This window comes from Pundamilia nyererei, unplaced genomic scaffold (assembly GCF_000239375.1).
Source record: "Pundamilia nyererei isolate P.nyererei 1_Seehausen unplaced genomic scaffold, PunNye1.0 scaffold00079, whole genome shotgun sequence".
Lineage (NCBI taxonomy): Eukaryota > Metazoa > Chordata > Actinopteri > Cichliformes > Cichlidae > Pundamilia > Pundamilia nyererei.
The window spans coordinates 1,984,283-1,997,727 of NW_005187480.1; the positions used below are offsets into that span (position 1 = coordinate 1,984,283).

At 42.5% G+C, this 13,445-nt stretch overlaps 1 protein-coding gene across 4 annotated transcripts in view; it reads right to left on the reverse strand.

Annotated features, from left to right (window-relative positions):
• Window positions 1-13,445, reverse strand: part of LOC102203450 (protocadherin-1-like) — a 218,037-nt gene that overhangs the window by 101,615 nt on the left and 102,977 nt on the right. For 3 of the 4 annotated variants that reach the window (XM_005737754.1, XM_005737755.1, XM_005737756.2), the window contains exon 4: window positions 102-321. In XM_005737754.1, the coding sequence (XP_005737811.1) occupies window positions 102-321 (220 nt within the window). Of the gene's footprint in view, window positions 1-91; window positions 322-13,445 lie in introns of all 4 variants that reach the window. The other variant, XM_013912035.1, reaches the window with a different exon arrangement.

A 13,445-nucleotide genomic window follows, 5' to 3' on the forward strand; every position in this document is an offset into this window, starting at 1 on the left:
ATATATGTGTGCAAATGTGCCTCTGCTTCCCTCTGGGTTGATGGATGGATGGAGGAGGTGAAAAGAGGAGTAGAGGGAGGGGAAACTCCACCTGGTCTTACCGTTCTCCGGGTGCTCCATCTCGCCAATGCTGCCGTCAGGTGTGGTCCGCTCGTAGTGGTCCTCCGGCAGAGCCAAAGGCCCGATCCGCGGCCCTGATGATGACTTGGAGCTGGGGGTCTCCGACTCCTCCAAGCCGCTGTCGTAATAGCTGTGCTGGGATGCGTCCTGCAGATCCTGCGCCTGATTGGCCGTAGAGAAGGTCACTCGACGGTGGGGCAGCTGTGATTGGATGACATAGGGAAAGCGACAGGGTTAGTTTCGTTTCTGAAACATTTAAGGTGAATCACTTCAAGTTAGTGTTGTTTATCCGTTTGATCTGATGCAGCTTAAATGATTAGAGACATCAAATAGAAGCTGGACTGTAAAAATAACCTTAAAACAGTCATTTGCTCTATTCTCACTTCAGGTTCTACTTTGATTCTGCACCTCACACTTGTCAACTTTCATCTCATCACATTTTAAATCTTTGAATCATCTCTTCTCAGCGATGTTATCTGCAAATGCTTTAGCGTTAAGCTAAACCGGCCTTTTAACAAAGAACAATTGATGAGATTAAAGTGTTTCCAGTTTATTGCACTCAGTAACGTCACATAAATTCAGCAGCCGTAGCCAATAAAGGTTTTAACAGATATGAACTTTTTCATATCTGTCTTTTCTGTTCTGTGCTGCTGTCGGCTGCTCCAGAAGAAAAAATGTGCTGGTCTGCACCGCAGCAAAGTTCTCAGTTTATTTTTTCTGACAACAATTCAAAAGAAAGTAATTCACTTTGATTATTGAAATAACAAACTAGCAAGTAATTTCTAGAATGTGCAATAAAATCACCGAATGTATTTCCACCACACAACACTCGGCCTAGACCGTGGATGTTGCTAAAAGGCTACGTTCACATCATTTCTCCACAAAAGCCAAAGTCAGAAGCAATTTCAGACAAGTGCTTTTCCAGTGAATAACTTTGAGATTCTCACAGACCGACTGCTATTAACCCAAACATCTCTGCTTTCACGCTTGGTGAAAATGTGTCCAGTTCTTTTTTGGCCATTGCAGTTAAGGTGGCAGTGCAGTGAATGAAACAAATAAACCGGCTCCTGGAGTCATCTACAGAAAAAGCAGATGGAATAGAGAGATGTACAGGAGCAGGGCACAAACCCGAGTCAACCTCTGAAGAAATATAAAATACTGAAAGAATCAGGATGCTACAAAGAGCTTATTAAAATATAGGCTGCAAGTATACAAGACTGATTATTTAAAATATGTGGGTTACGTTTCATTCCGCACATTATTAAACCTAAATAAAATAAATGGTTTCGTTTGCTTTGTTATGCATTTTCTACTCGCGCGTCCTCAAGTTTCCTTCCACTGACTGGCGTCTGTAATGAGACATCAGTATTAATAAAAGCAGCGGGCTGAACACACACTTAACTGCTCCATTTACTGTGTGTTTTCTGGGGGTGGAAGGTAACTGTCTGACTTGTGCGTTTGATGGTTTTGTAATTAAAATACAATTAGCCTCCCTATAGCGCTGTGGGGACGCTTGCCACCGCTCACACACAAACACACATTGTGCAAATACACCGAGTGCTGCCAAACAAACTGTCCTAATTCAAAAAGGCACACAATGCACGGTCAAACATTTCAATCACACGCATCTGACCAGCCAGGCTGATAAAAAGCAACATCCCTGGCTTGGCACATACTCTGTCACCATGGCAACTGGCCCCTATCAGGACCCTGAACCAGTAAAACCAGCAGATCCGTGCTCATCACGCAGAAACAGTTTTTTTAAAATCTTTATCTCTACTTTTTTAAGCAGCTTTTTTCCCCCTTGCAGATGCTGACAGGTTCACTGCCTTACTTTAGACTGACAAACTGTCCTCCCTTCCAGTTTCAAACCAGTAACCAAGCGGCGATCAGACTGCATCTTAATCCTGCCAATTGCACTTTTAATTTCCGTCTTAGTTGAGAGACTTTAGCTCACCAGCCACTTTCTCTGCTGTTTGAATTCTAAATAGCATGAGTGGCTCCACTACAAGGATTTGAAAATGTGTGTAATTGTTCAGCAGGCAGGTAAAAGCGGCTGAATTAATGTCAGAATGATGGAAAATGTTCAAAACTCAACCCGCAGTGGAGCTGTCCTTTAAACTGTGTGGCCACAGTGTGCTGTCAAGGCATCAAAAGCCCCAGATCCCCAGTGCTTCAGGCAACGGGCTCCTCTCCAGGTAAACACATTCAAATACTCAGTAATAACCGGACTCGCTGCAGATCTGTACAGTCACACTGGCTGTCTTTTTTCCGCAATATAATCCCTGAAATGGTGGAGCTCAGTGAGTCTGCTATTTGTAAAGCCAGATTCTACCTAAAAATGTCACCATATCCATTTTTGGTTTCTCTGCATCTTCTCAGTCTTATTCACCCTGCCACAAGGAAGACTTCCTATGAAATTATTTGATTTTTGGGTTTTTGTGATGGTGGCATGAACCCAGAGAATAAAAATAATCTTCTAACCTTATGTAGATGCCACTCTGACTTGAGTAATATAGACTTAAATAGGTCTTGTGAGGTTCTTTTACTCCTATCTGAATTACCAACCGTACCGACATCACTGACAAGACAAAACTTTTCTCTAACCCAGCAGTGCCCAACCCTCGGGCCACGGACCGGTACTGGTCCGCGAGTCGTTTTGTACCGGGCCACGAGAGTTGAGGCTCGGATGTGAAATTGATTGTTTCAGAGTTTTTATGGGTTTTTAGAGTAATTTTTTAATTGTTTTTATCGTTAACTCGGTTTCCCTTGGTCTTCTCCCTTGTGCTATGAATAAATCTTATTTTTTTGGTACCGGTATTGGTTTTATTTTGTTGTATTTATCCACTACACCTTAAAGGCCGTAAGCTGGTCGGACATAAACTGGTCCATGGTGCAAAAAAGGTTGGGGACCGCTGCTTTAACCTATCCCGTAGCCCACTTTGGGGGCTGAGCTACATTTCATTAGACTCCAAACACCCTAAAGATTATAACTGGGATGTGTTAGCTATAGAGTAAACTCTTAAAACAACAATAACGTCAGCAAAAGCACTGATGTAATTGATTTCAGCCGAGGATCGTGTATATACAGTAATGTCTTGAGCCACTCATCATGTCTTTATATTTTGCTTCCAAAGAGCCAAACTTTCATGGAAGTCTTCTAAAGTGGTCTTGAGCGGTAGTTCTCCAGGTTTTCTGTCAACCATTTTCAGTCCAATCCATTTTCAGAGGGATTACTTTCTTGTTTTTTTAACGTAACACTCACTGAACACTGAGCTGCAAATCACTCCAGTATAAAAAAGACAGCTAAGGGATGAACCAGTGCTGTGTCTAAGCAAAAACCTTTTGATGTAGAGGCCAAATCCAGGGTATTTACATGACTCAAAAGAACAGGAACAATTTCTGCACAAACAGCAACATTTTAGATCAGTGTGAAGAATATTTCAGATGAGCAAGTTACAGATAAATACACATCACCAATGTTTCATTCCTCTCTTTTAGTCGGGACTTACTTTACATGGAAATGAGTTTTGTGAAAAACACCTGTTACATCCTGGGACTTGCTGCCTGAAGTGTTGGAGAGACATCACAGTTTTGGAAAATGTTTTTGTGGACTCTGATATAAAGAATATGCGATCTGTTAGGCTGATAGAACTTATTATTTAATTTTTATTTCATAAGTGGTCTTCAGTCATTTTCTTCCCTGTCTCAGCTCCTACCTGAGACCCTGCGGCGTCAAACAGGCATGTCTGAAAAAGCTGCAGAACAAAGTCGGGCGTTTTATTACAACTGTTTTCGTCTGTTTGCTGTGTGAATCACATCTACGTGTAAACAGAGGAGAAATGAAGTGGATCAGATCCCTTTCTGCCCGTCACCTCCAGCACATTCGCTTTGTTCCCTTTTTTTGTCCTTTTTGTTTTTTCGCTTGTGTGCTTGTTTGTTTGCCGGAAATAGAAATGCCATCTCAGCAGGTCGCACCATGAGAAAGTGGAGCAGATCAGAGGGGAGGAATCTAAAGACCAACCAACATCCACATCAGCCTCTGCCACAACACCTGCCGCCATCTTGGACCTCCATCCCTTTTGTTTCTCCTGCTGCCCTATTTTCAGTCTACTCTTAACCCTGAGAGGCAGCGGGCCTCCACTGCAGACTGTTGGTGTTCAAAACACAGAATTACTGATTTCCAAGACTTATGAGTTTTTAGGGGAGATTAAGCTTTTTTTGCTGTTGTACAGCCGAACGAGCCACGCATAAAATAATATCCAAGGCAAGAAAGAAGTCTCAGAGGGAGCATCAGCATGGTGGACAACAAGCTCATGAATAATTTGAGCCAAACACACTGAATGAACATTTGCTACAAACAGACTGGACCCACAAAGACCTCAGACTGGCAGTCGAGAGTTAAAATCAATCATCACACTGATCTAGTCGAGAAATCCTCCAAGCTAAGCAAAATAATGCCTCCCAAATCTTCCTCATTAAAGTTACTGAGAGATGCTGGTCAAAACAGCCCGATGAATTATTTCAGATATATTTATTTACACACCAACAGCATAAAAATAGAAGCACTGATATCAGCAATGCTGATATCAATGGACATAAATGCGGGAATAGGGTCAGAGTCTGTCACATTTCTGTAAAACTTCCAACAGAAAGCCTGAAGTCTAATCTCAGACATCTTTAAGAAATTTTTAAGGCGTTTATTCTGTGATTTTGATGATGACACAAGCCACAGAAGTGATGAAAATTTTGACATGTTAGAGGTTTGCATGAACTGTGTATCAATGTGATTTAGCACCCTAACACGTTAACATAAGAATGACTGATTGAGTCCTGTGAGTAACTTTAAACATCTTCAGACAACTAAAAGATGCAGTCTGCATGAATGATGGTCACTATAACTCCCTTGTATATGCACTTTATCTCTGATGTATTATTATTACTTATATATTGTTGTTGGCACACAGGCCTCCACTAAATGCTGGCATTATTCTGTTTTTTTAATCCTGAAACATATATAAAGGACACGAGTGTGTTCCATGAATGCACTGCAGCAGCAATGAAGGTCAGGAATTAAGAATTCAAGGAAAGATAGCTCATCACAGCCTCTTTCCTCCACAGCAAACTGTTAATGCTGCACTTTGATGGAAGTTTCTAATAATTTGTCCACTGAAGACTATTTATTCAATCATCTGCAGGCAAAATGCACGCATGCACTTTTATTTAAAACAAGAGGGCATGATGAACCATTTTTCCTTGAATCCATAATAACTGACCTTCATTACCATTGCAGAGTGCAGCACCACTGAGGCCGTATGCAAGACTTCACTGTCAGGGAAAAAGTAAGAAAAGAAACAAAGAGATGATTGCTTTGATACTTATTCATGGAGATAAAGAGCAAGCAGCATATATTTTTACGTTTCCCATAAAATAATTGTGCAGGGTTTGGGTTGAGGCGTATAAAGAGCAGAAACAGAAATGGAGGAGGCGAAAGAGAAGAGGATGGAGGACAACGAGGAGCGAGGAAAAGGAGCAAGAGGAGGCCAGCTGTGGGTTCAGGCTGATAAGCCTGGGTCTCCTCCTCTTCCTCTCCCTGCTGCTTGTCCTCCTGCAGGAGGTGATAGAGGAAGAGGAGGAGGCACATTCACTGGGCCACATTGTTCAGAGATGATTAAAAACCAATGAGAGGAGGAATGCACGACGCCTCGCTGGCTGTTTGTCAGCCGAGACACGGAGAGGGAGATAACTGAGAGAGAGAGACAGCGTTTGTGTGTGTGTGTGTGTGCGTGTGTGTGTGTAAGTGCGTGTGTGCGTGCGTGTGTGTATGTGAGAGATCCTCATTACCTCCCTCTGTGGGAGATAAGAGTGTGTGAGGTTGCATTGTGCATGCTTATAAAAGTCTGTCCTTATCAAGTATGCATGCACACACACTGTCAAACCAACACACTGACAACACACACTTATTAACGCATACTCGCGGACACACACCCACACACTCGGCCCACAAGAAGAGCGGCTGCCAGCGATAATTCGACACAACTGTGTTGAATCTGAGTGGAGAATGAATGAAGAGTGGAAAAAGAGATGGAGAGAGGGGAGAGAGAGATATGGCTCCGAGCATCAGGGCAGAGAAATGCAGAGAGGCAAAGGTGCATGAATAAAAACATGTAATATGCTGGTGACAAATTAAAGGAAAACACCACACCTTTGACTCCCTCTGGCTATGTTAGGCTTTGGGGATATTTTCCTGGCGTGGTTTGTTTACTCCTCCCCAACAAATCAATGTGATGTTGCTCTGAGTGATCGCCTGTGATGCTCCATGATGTGGGAGTCGTGTCTTTTAGGATGATAATGAACAAAGCGATGTAAATGTGAATGCAAACTAACACGTTTGTTGTGGTCATTTTCCTAAAGAACATTGGCGTCACATTTAGGTCCGTAGGTTTTAGGACGGTGACACATTTCTAGACTTTAAGATTTTTGTCCAAACTACAAGCCTCTGAAATCAGGGAGTGTTTAGAAAAACCGAGACATGTTAACGTGTCGCCGTCCAGAAACGTTTGGACCCAACTGTAACACGGGTACAATGAATGGGTAGAAAAATCTTGATAAACTGGTTCATCTCCTGCATAAAAAGCAGTCTAATAAATTATTGAAAACTGTCTGAATCCATTTCAGGGACTGGCCTAACCCAATAAGACGATATTATATATAGGGCACTACAGGCCTCTATTGACCATCACATTATATGCCTTTTTCATCTGTCCCTAAGCACCCACAAAAATTATATATTTTTGTGGGTGCATATTAAACGTTTGTGGGGTCTGACTGTGGGTCAGACAATAAAGGACATTTGAATATGTTCATTTGGGCTTCAGGGAATAATAATGAGGAACCTGCTGGGCGGCGGTGCCAGGACTGTGTGGAGATATTCTCACAGTTCTCCTTCGCTTGATTGGTTTCTCTGAATCAGTAGTTGTAAATGTGAGCATGGATGCAGAGACTGGGAGGTCTACCGATTGAAAAGTCGGTCGATCGATTCCCTGACTACTCCGGTCTACATGTTGCAGCATCCTTGGGCCACATGCTGAACCCCGAGTTGTTCCTGTAGCATCCATGGAAGTGTGCGTGTGTGTATGTGTGCTCGCTCAGGTATAAAAAGATGTAAAAAGCACAAGACTAGCGGTCCAGTTATTATATAGCCCTGTGACTGACAGCTCATAATAATCCTCATTATCAAAGCTGACTTTGGGCTGGGCAAGTATGGTCAACGCCGCGCAATAATAAACTGCAGTGCAAAAGCAGGCTTCTATTACGCACTTTTTTACATGTTAGTTATTTAAAACAGAATAAAATGCATTCATGTTGGTAACCTTTACAATAAATGTTAAATGAGGCTTTCCATAGCGAGCTGCCGTGCAAAGCGCTCCTCCAAGCATCTCGAGCTGCTCAGGGTTCAAGGCTTTGTGAAAGGAAAGCTCCCAAAAATGAGGTCAGCAGGAAAGTTACTGCAGGACTGAGTCATGAGGCCACACGCTAATTTCCAATCTTTTTTTGTCCTCAAAAGTACTTTTGTGGGTTTTTTTTCAGTTAATCAAATTCTGTAGACCTAAATAATACAAAAGGCTTTCAGGGCTCCCCGAGTGTTGTGGTGATTTCACCCAGTCGATAATGAAGCAATTTTATACATTTTAGCTGAACCACTATCAAAACAGGAGTTGGCTACAGTTCATCAGTGTCTTCTTCTCTGATGCCGATCCGTCAGTAGATGCGTGAGGGCAGTTTGGCCCCAATGACCTCACAGGGCTGTTCTGATGTGGTTTTGGGGTTCAGGCAGGGGTTGGGCTTATGCATTTAGTTGTGAGGGTTCAGGTGAGCTGAATGAAATGCATCGTGTCAGTTAGTGCTTTCCCAGCTCTATAAAAACTAACATGTGCAACAGAACACGCTGCCCTGCAGCCAAAACAGCACTCTCTCTCTCGTCTCTCTCTCTCCCTGTTGTTCCCAAGCAACTCTTCAGTTTTTCTCTTCATCATCTTTCCACCCTCCCTCTCTCTCTTTCAAAGTGAAGGTTGTGAGCACAACGCTGCAGGCAGTGATTGGCTCTCTGGGAGAAAACAGCGTGCTGTACAGAGCTGAGCAGGTGTGTGTGCATTTCCATTTAAGCTATATATATGGAACCATACACATGCACTGTTTATATAATATGAACACATAGAGGGACACGGAGCATCTGCCTCCAGCTCAAACTTTAAGTGTACAAGTTGGAGTTTTTCTACACTGCTGTCCCACAACCAGCTTAAAATGCACTATGTGGCCAAATGTATGTGGACTCTAGTTTTGTTTCCACCGTGAGGGAGACAGCAGTCTGTTGTCCCGTTGCACCAGGGTAGGTTTCTGTGCTTTCAAGCATTGGATCTGCACGTTTCACATCTTTGGGGTTGGAATTGGAATCATAACTATTAGCCACACCCCATGATCCATGCAACAGTGATCAAGCACACATCTCCGACTGCCATTCTCCTAGTTTAAGAGGATTTTTAAAAAGGAGAATAAACACTTCCTGTTGCACTGTATCGGGCTGATAAAATGAGTCAAAGTGCAGACTGATGGAATCTGATTGCTGATAATGGACATTGATCAGAGAGCAGCAGAAGCAGTGAAGCAGCACACAAACAGCACCTCTGTGTTTCTATGTAAAGTTTCTACATGAAAGCAAATGAAGACGCTCCAGCAGGGAAATTTGTTTCCATCAGAGCGCAGACACACAAAACATATGCAAAACACACTCGTTATGTATGGCATTATTTTTGTGCCACTATTCTGAGCACACGTAAAAAAAATTGAGCGCACGTAAAAAAAATTTGCAGGTGCAAGTGTTGCATTTTGAGGAGGAATTTATTTTGAGCAAACAAAAGCTAAATTTGAGTGCACAAACTTCATGCTGCGTGCAAAAATATGTATTTCAGTGTTTGCTATTATCCATACACACACACAATAGCAGCCCCTCTCGCTCAGTTTTTGCATTTGCGTTTGCTCGCAATGTGTTGCTTGTGCTCTCAACATTTCTGCCCATGCGCGCTCAACTCTTTCTCTACACCATTATATTTGTTCCACAAAACCAGCCAATCACAGTCTTGGATGCAAAAAATCTGATTGGCTGTTTTGGTCTCCAATCAGCTCGAAATGACGAAATGCAATATCCCAGAATCCATTTCGTCCAAAACTCAAACGAGGCAGTGGCGGAGGAACACAGAGTGGCGGAGTTTGAAATATTACTCTTTCTGGGTCACAAAATAAACTTTTAAGATATTTTCATGTGAGAATGTAGCTGTGTAAACTTCAAATACCTGCTCGATTTATCAAGACATCACATATTTGCATAAGTGCTCTAACATTTTCGGAGATGCCTGTTACCCACCAGCATAGCTGAACTGGCCGTTGGTGGGCCGATGGTGATTTTTCATTTTTATGTTTGTTTGTTTTTCTAACTTTATAAACAATGAAAGGTGGTGGATTAGCCAATTGGTCATGATCAACTCTGGGCTGGACCAATTACAATACATCCGTATTGAGGGAAAAAGGAACGCGATTCGTCCTGTACTTCAGCTAGAATGAAAAAAAAGACTCAAAGCTGGAGTTATTCTGTGTTTTTGCTGCACAGCTGCCTCTTCTTCTCTCATTCTCTCCCCCTCTCTCTCCTGTTGCTACTTCAATCATGAAACTGATCAATGATCAGCTGATCGTCTCTCTTGTTTGTTTATCGCCCACTTTGCGCCAGAAAGAGGAAACCAGCGGATGTCGCGCTAAACAACAGCAGCACGTTTAAGCTTGATCAGCTGTTGTTAGAATTTATTTAATATTAATTTCTAGTATCAGCTGATGGGAGCCACAGCTGTAAAGCTGCTGGCCATGATATCGGTTTGGATACGTGGTGAGAGGAAAACATGAAGGTGATACAAATCATACATGTATACCAACAAGACAGTGTACATCACTGTCACAACAGCGTTTGTTTTAGTTCAAAGGCTTTATGGTTTTTCGTATAATACCTGGTGCTGGTTTTGTCAGTTCAGCCTTATATATTATGTTTAACCTGAGTGACCACCTGGTCAGCTGGTGGGTAACAGGCATCTCCGAAAACGTCAGAGCACTTATGCAAATATGTGATGTCTTGATAAATCGAGCAGGTATTTGAAGTATATAATGGTGTAGAGAAAGAGTTGAGCGCACACGGGCAGAAATGTTGAGAGCACGAGCAACACATTGCGAGCAAACGCAAATGCAAAAACTGAGCGAGAGGGGCTGCTATTGTGTGTGTGTGGATAATAGCAAACACTGAAATACATTTTTTGCACACAGCAATGAATTTGTTCACTCAAATTTAGCTTTTGTTTGCTCAAAATAAATTTCTCCACTTGCACCTGCAAATTTTTTTTTATGTGCGCTCAGAATAGTGGAAAAAAAATAACGCCATAGTTATGCATGTAGGATTAAAAAAAAAAAAAGCTCAGAATCAAACCTTAAAGGTTAAAATGGGCAAACAAAGAGGAAATGGGAAACGTGTTTCCTCAATCTTCATTTTAATATTTTCTCTCACTTCTTCTTCCTCTGTGCCACCGAGCCACATTGTTGTACAAAACCTATAGAAAACACAAACGTGAGATAGACTGTTCCACTGAGAAACGTGTTCCTTCATTACCACAAACACACAGGCTGTAGTTTATTTTTACTCAGTCGTACAGACGCCATCCCGCTGCCACCACTGAGCACCCAAATCTTTCAGAAAAAACACAACAAAACCACGACTACAGTTACAAGCTGTTTTAGGAACATTTCATTAAAAAAAAAAATCGCGAGGTGTTTCAAACGTCTTCAGGAGGAACCAATGAGTTTGCAGCCGAGAGCCACGGCGGCCACGTTTTCTGGCTTCCTCGCCTTTTGGTTTACACAGAAAAACACAAATGTGACCTCTATATATCGTCTAATAGCAAAACAAATGATATTAAATACATCCTGAAACTTTCAGTACTGTAAATGGAATCTGCATCTCACATCAAAGACAAGAAAATAAAGATTACAAATATTGGCATGATGCATCTTTCAGTGCAGCTAACTAGTGCGCGACAGGCCTGTTTTCACTTTAGATCAAATATGTTTGAGTGTTTAACTGGCATGATGAGTCTACATATTTACAGTATTTAGCAGCAGTGTATACAGCACTTGAAACTTTTCCTGCTCAGAAAATCTTTTCTGGTTCTAATTAAACAGTAAGACTTTTATCTTGCTGCACTTGAAGCATCGGGAGACCCTGTGAACTCAGTTTTACTTCTCATATTGCTCCATGGCAGTGAAACACAGGCTAAACAAACCCTTTTAGTGCAGACAGACTCTAAAGGATTCACTATATGACAGCATTTTCTGGCCGTGCAACATTAAGGCTACCAAAAAACCTGCCCGCACAACGGCATGAATAATATTTGCCTCTTGTCACTTTTCCAACTTTATCACAGCGACCTTCCCATGCAAACGTGCTGTGATGGCAGAACATCAACATCAACTATCAGTTTTTGCAAGTGGCCCATCAGTTTGTTTGCTCGCACACTCAGAGAGCAGCGCACAGCGAGAGAAGTTTTCTCTGCATATTTGATTTTGGATGCCATTACAGCCTGTGTGTGGACCTACTGACAAGAGTCACTATCCTCCATCAGATTTTAAATTGTGTCAGGTAACAGAAGCTGCAAATTTCGATTGGCTGTTCATCATTTAACCCTATAGTGGTCACTACAGTGGACAGCTATTCAAAGGCTGTTTTCTTGTATTTGTGTCAGTGTTGATGGTATACTTGCACATAAACTACTACATTGGACACTGATGTGTCACTCCACACCCTCCCTCCCAAGCATTCTTCTGCCCTGCAGGTGTGTGTGTGTGTGTGTGTGTGTGTGTGTGTGTGTGTGTGTGTGTGTGTGTGTGTGTGTGTGTGTGTTCGTGTGCGCGTGTATGTTATCACTGAGCCAGTAAATCTAGTGTTATACTTGCAGAGCACATGGACCCATAACTCAGGAGCACACTCACCTCTGGCAACATCAAACACACATGCACAAGTCATGTCCCTACATACACTACAGGGTTGTCAAAATGTGGACTACACAAACACATACACACACACACACACACGCGCGCACGCGTGCGCACAGATCCCACTGAAATCACAGTCCTGACAGGACTTTTCTGGGTGGGGGGCAGGTGGGGTTGTAAACAAAGCTGACAGTGACAGAGAAACTGACGCAGCAATCCACCAAAGTCTGACGCCACACACAGACACACACAGATCAGGGAGATGAACATGAGTACGCCTTCGTCTTCACTGCGTATTTTTTAATTTGCTGCCTCGCTGCTCTCTCACGTGCTGCTCAAACTGAGACAAAAGTGAACGAGGCGCTGACAAGTGACAGGAACAGCCCCCACCCACACACCCACGACCCCCTCACCCCTAGAAGTGACCACTGTGCATATTCGCAGCATTCTTGTGCGCCTATGCATTTATGACTTGCTGATGTTTTTGAACTGTCACTCAAAGAAGAAAGCAGAAACATTTCCCTCTGCTGAGGAGTTTCATATGATCCAGAGGGCTGGTTAAAAATATATATTTTGTATTAAAAGCAAAATAACATATTAATTTACTTAGAAAGGTAGTATATTATGCATTACCCTAATGCTTCCCCAATAGAAAATAATCAAATAAAATATTGGTAACGCTAGTTTTGTGCTACTTCACAAAATCAACCAAGTAACCAGACACACACTATAATTACCAAGGCTGCAGTCAAACTAGGTAAAGTGGCTGGACACCACCTCACAACCAACATTACTGCAACTGTTTGCAATCAATCCACAGTCTGTTGTCTTTGAAATGATCGTTTTAAATACAGGGTCTTTGGTGCATCAAGGGTCGGTCTGCGATCGGTTTTCAGTAGTTGGAAAAATGTCTGCAGTTATACATTAAACTCTCTTTGAGAGCTGACAGTCTGAGTCAGATGGAGACAGGCTGCCTCGCATCAGGTGACCTGTGCAATCGCATTGCAATAAAAAGTGAGCTTGTTGATGCACTTACTTGCAATCAGTCTCAGACTCAGTGCAATTGCCAACCACCATTGTTTTTCCTGGTTGCACAGAGCCTGCAGTATTTGTACTGCACTGTGCCTGAGCCCTAAACCTTTCACTGACTGCAGTAATGAGTTCTGTTACTGCTTGAGAACCCTGCGTCTTATTGCCTCCGAACATGACATGGTGTCAGAATTGAGGACTTCACGCCGAGTTAC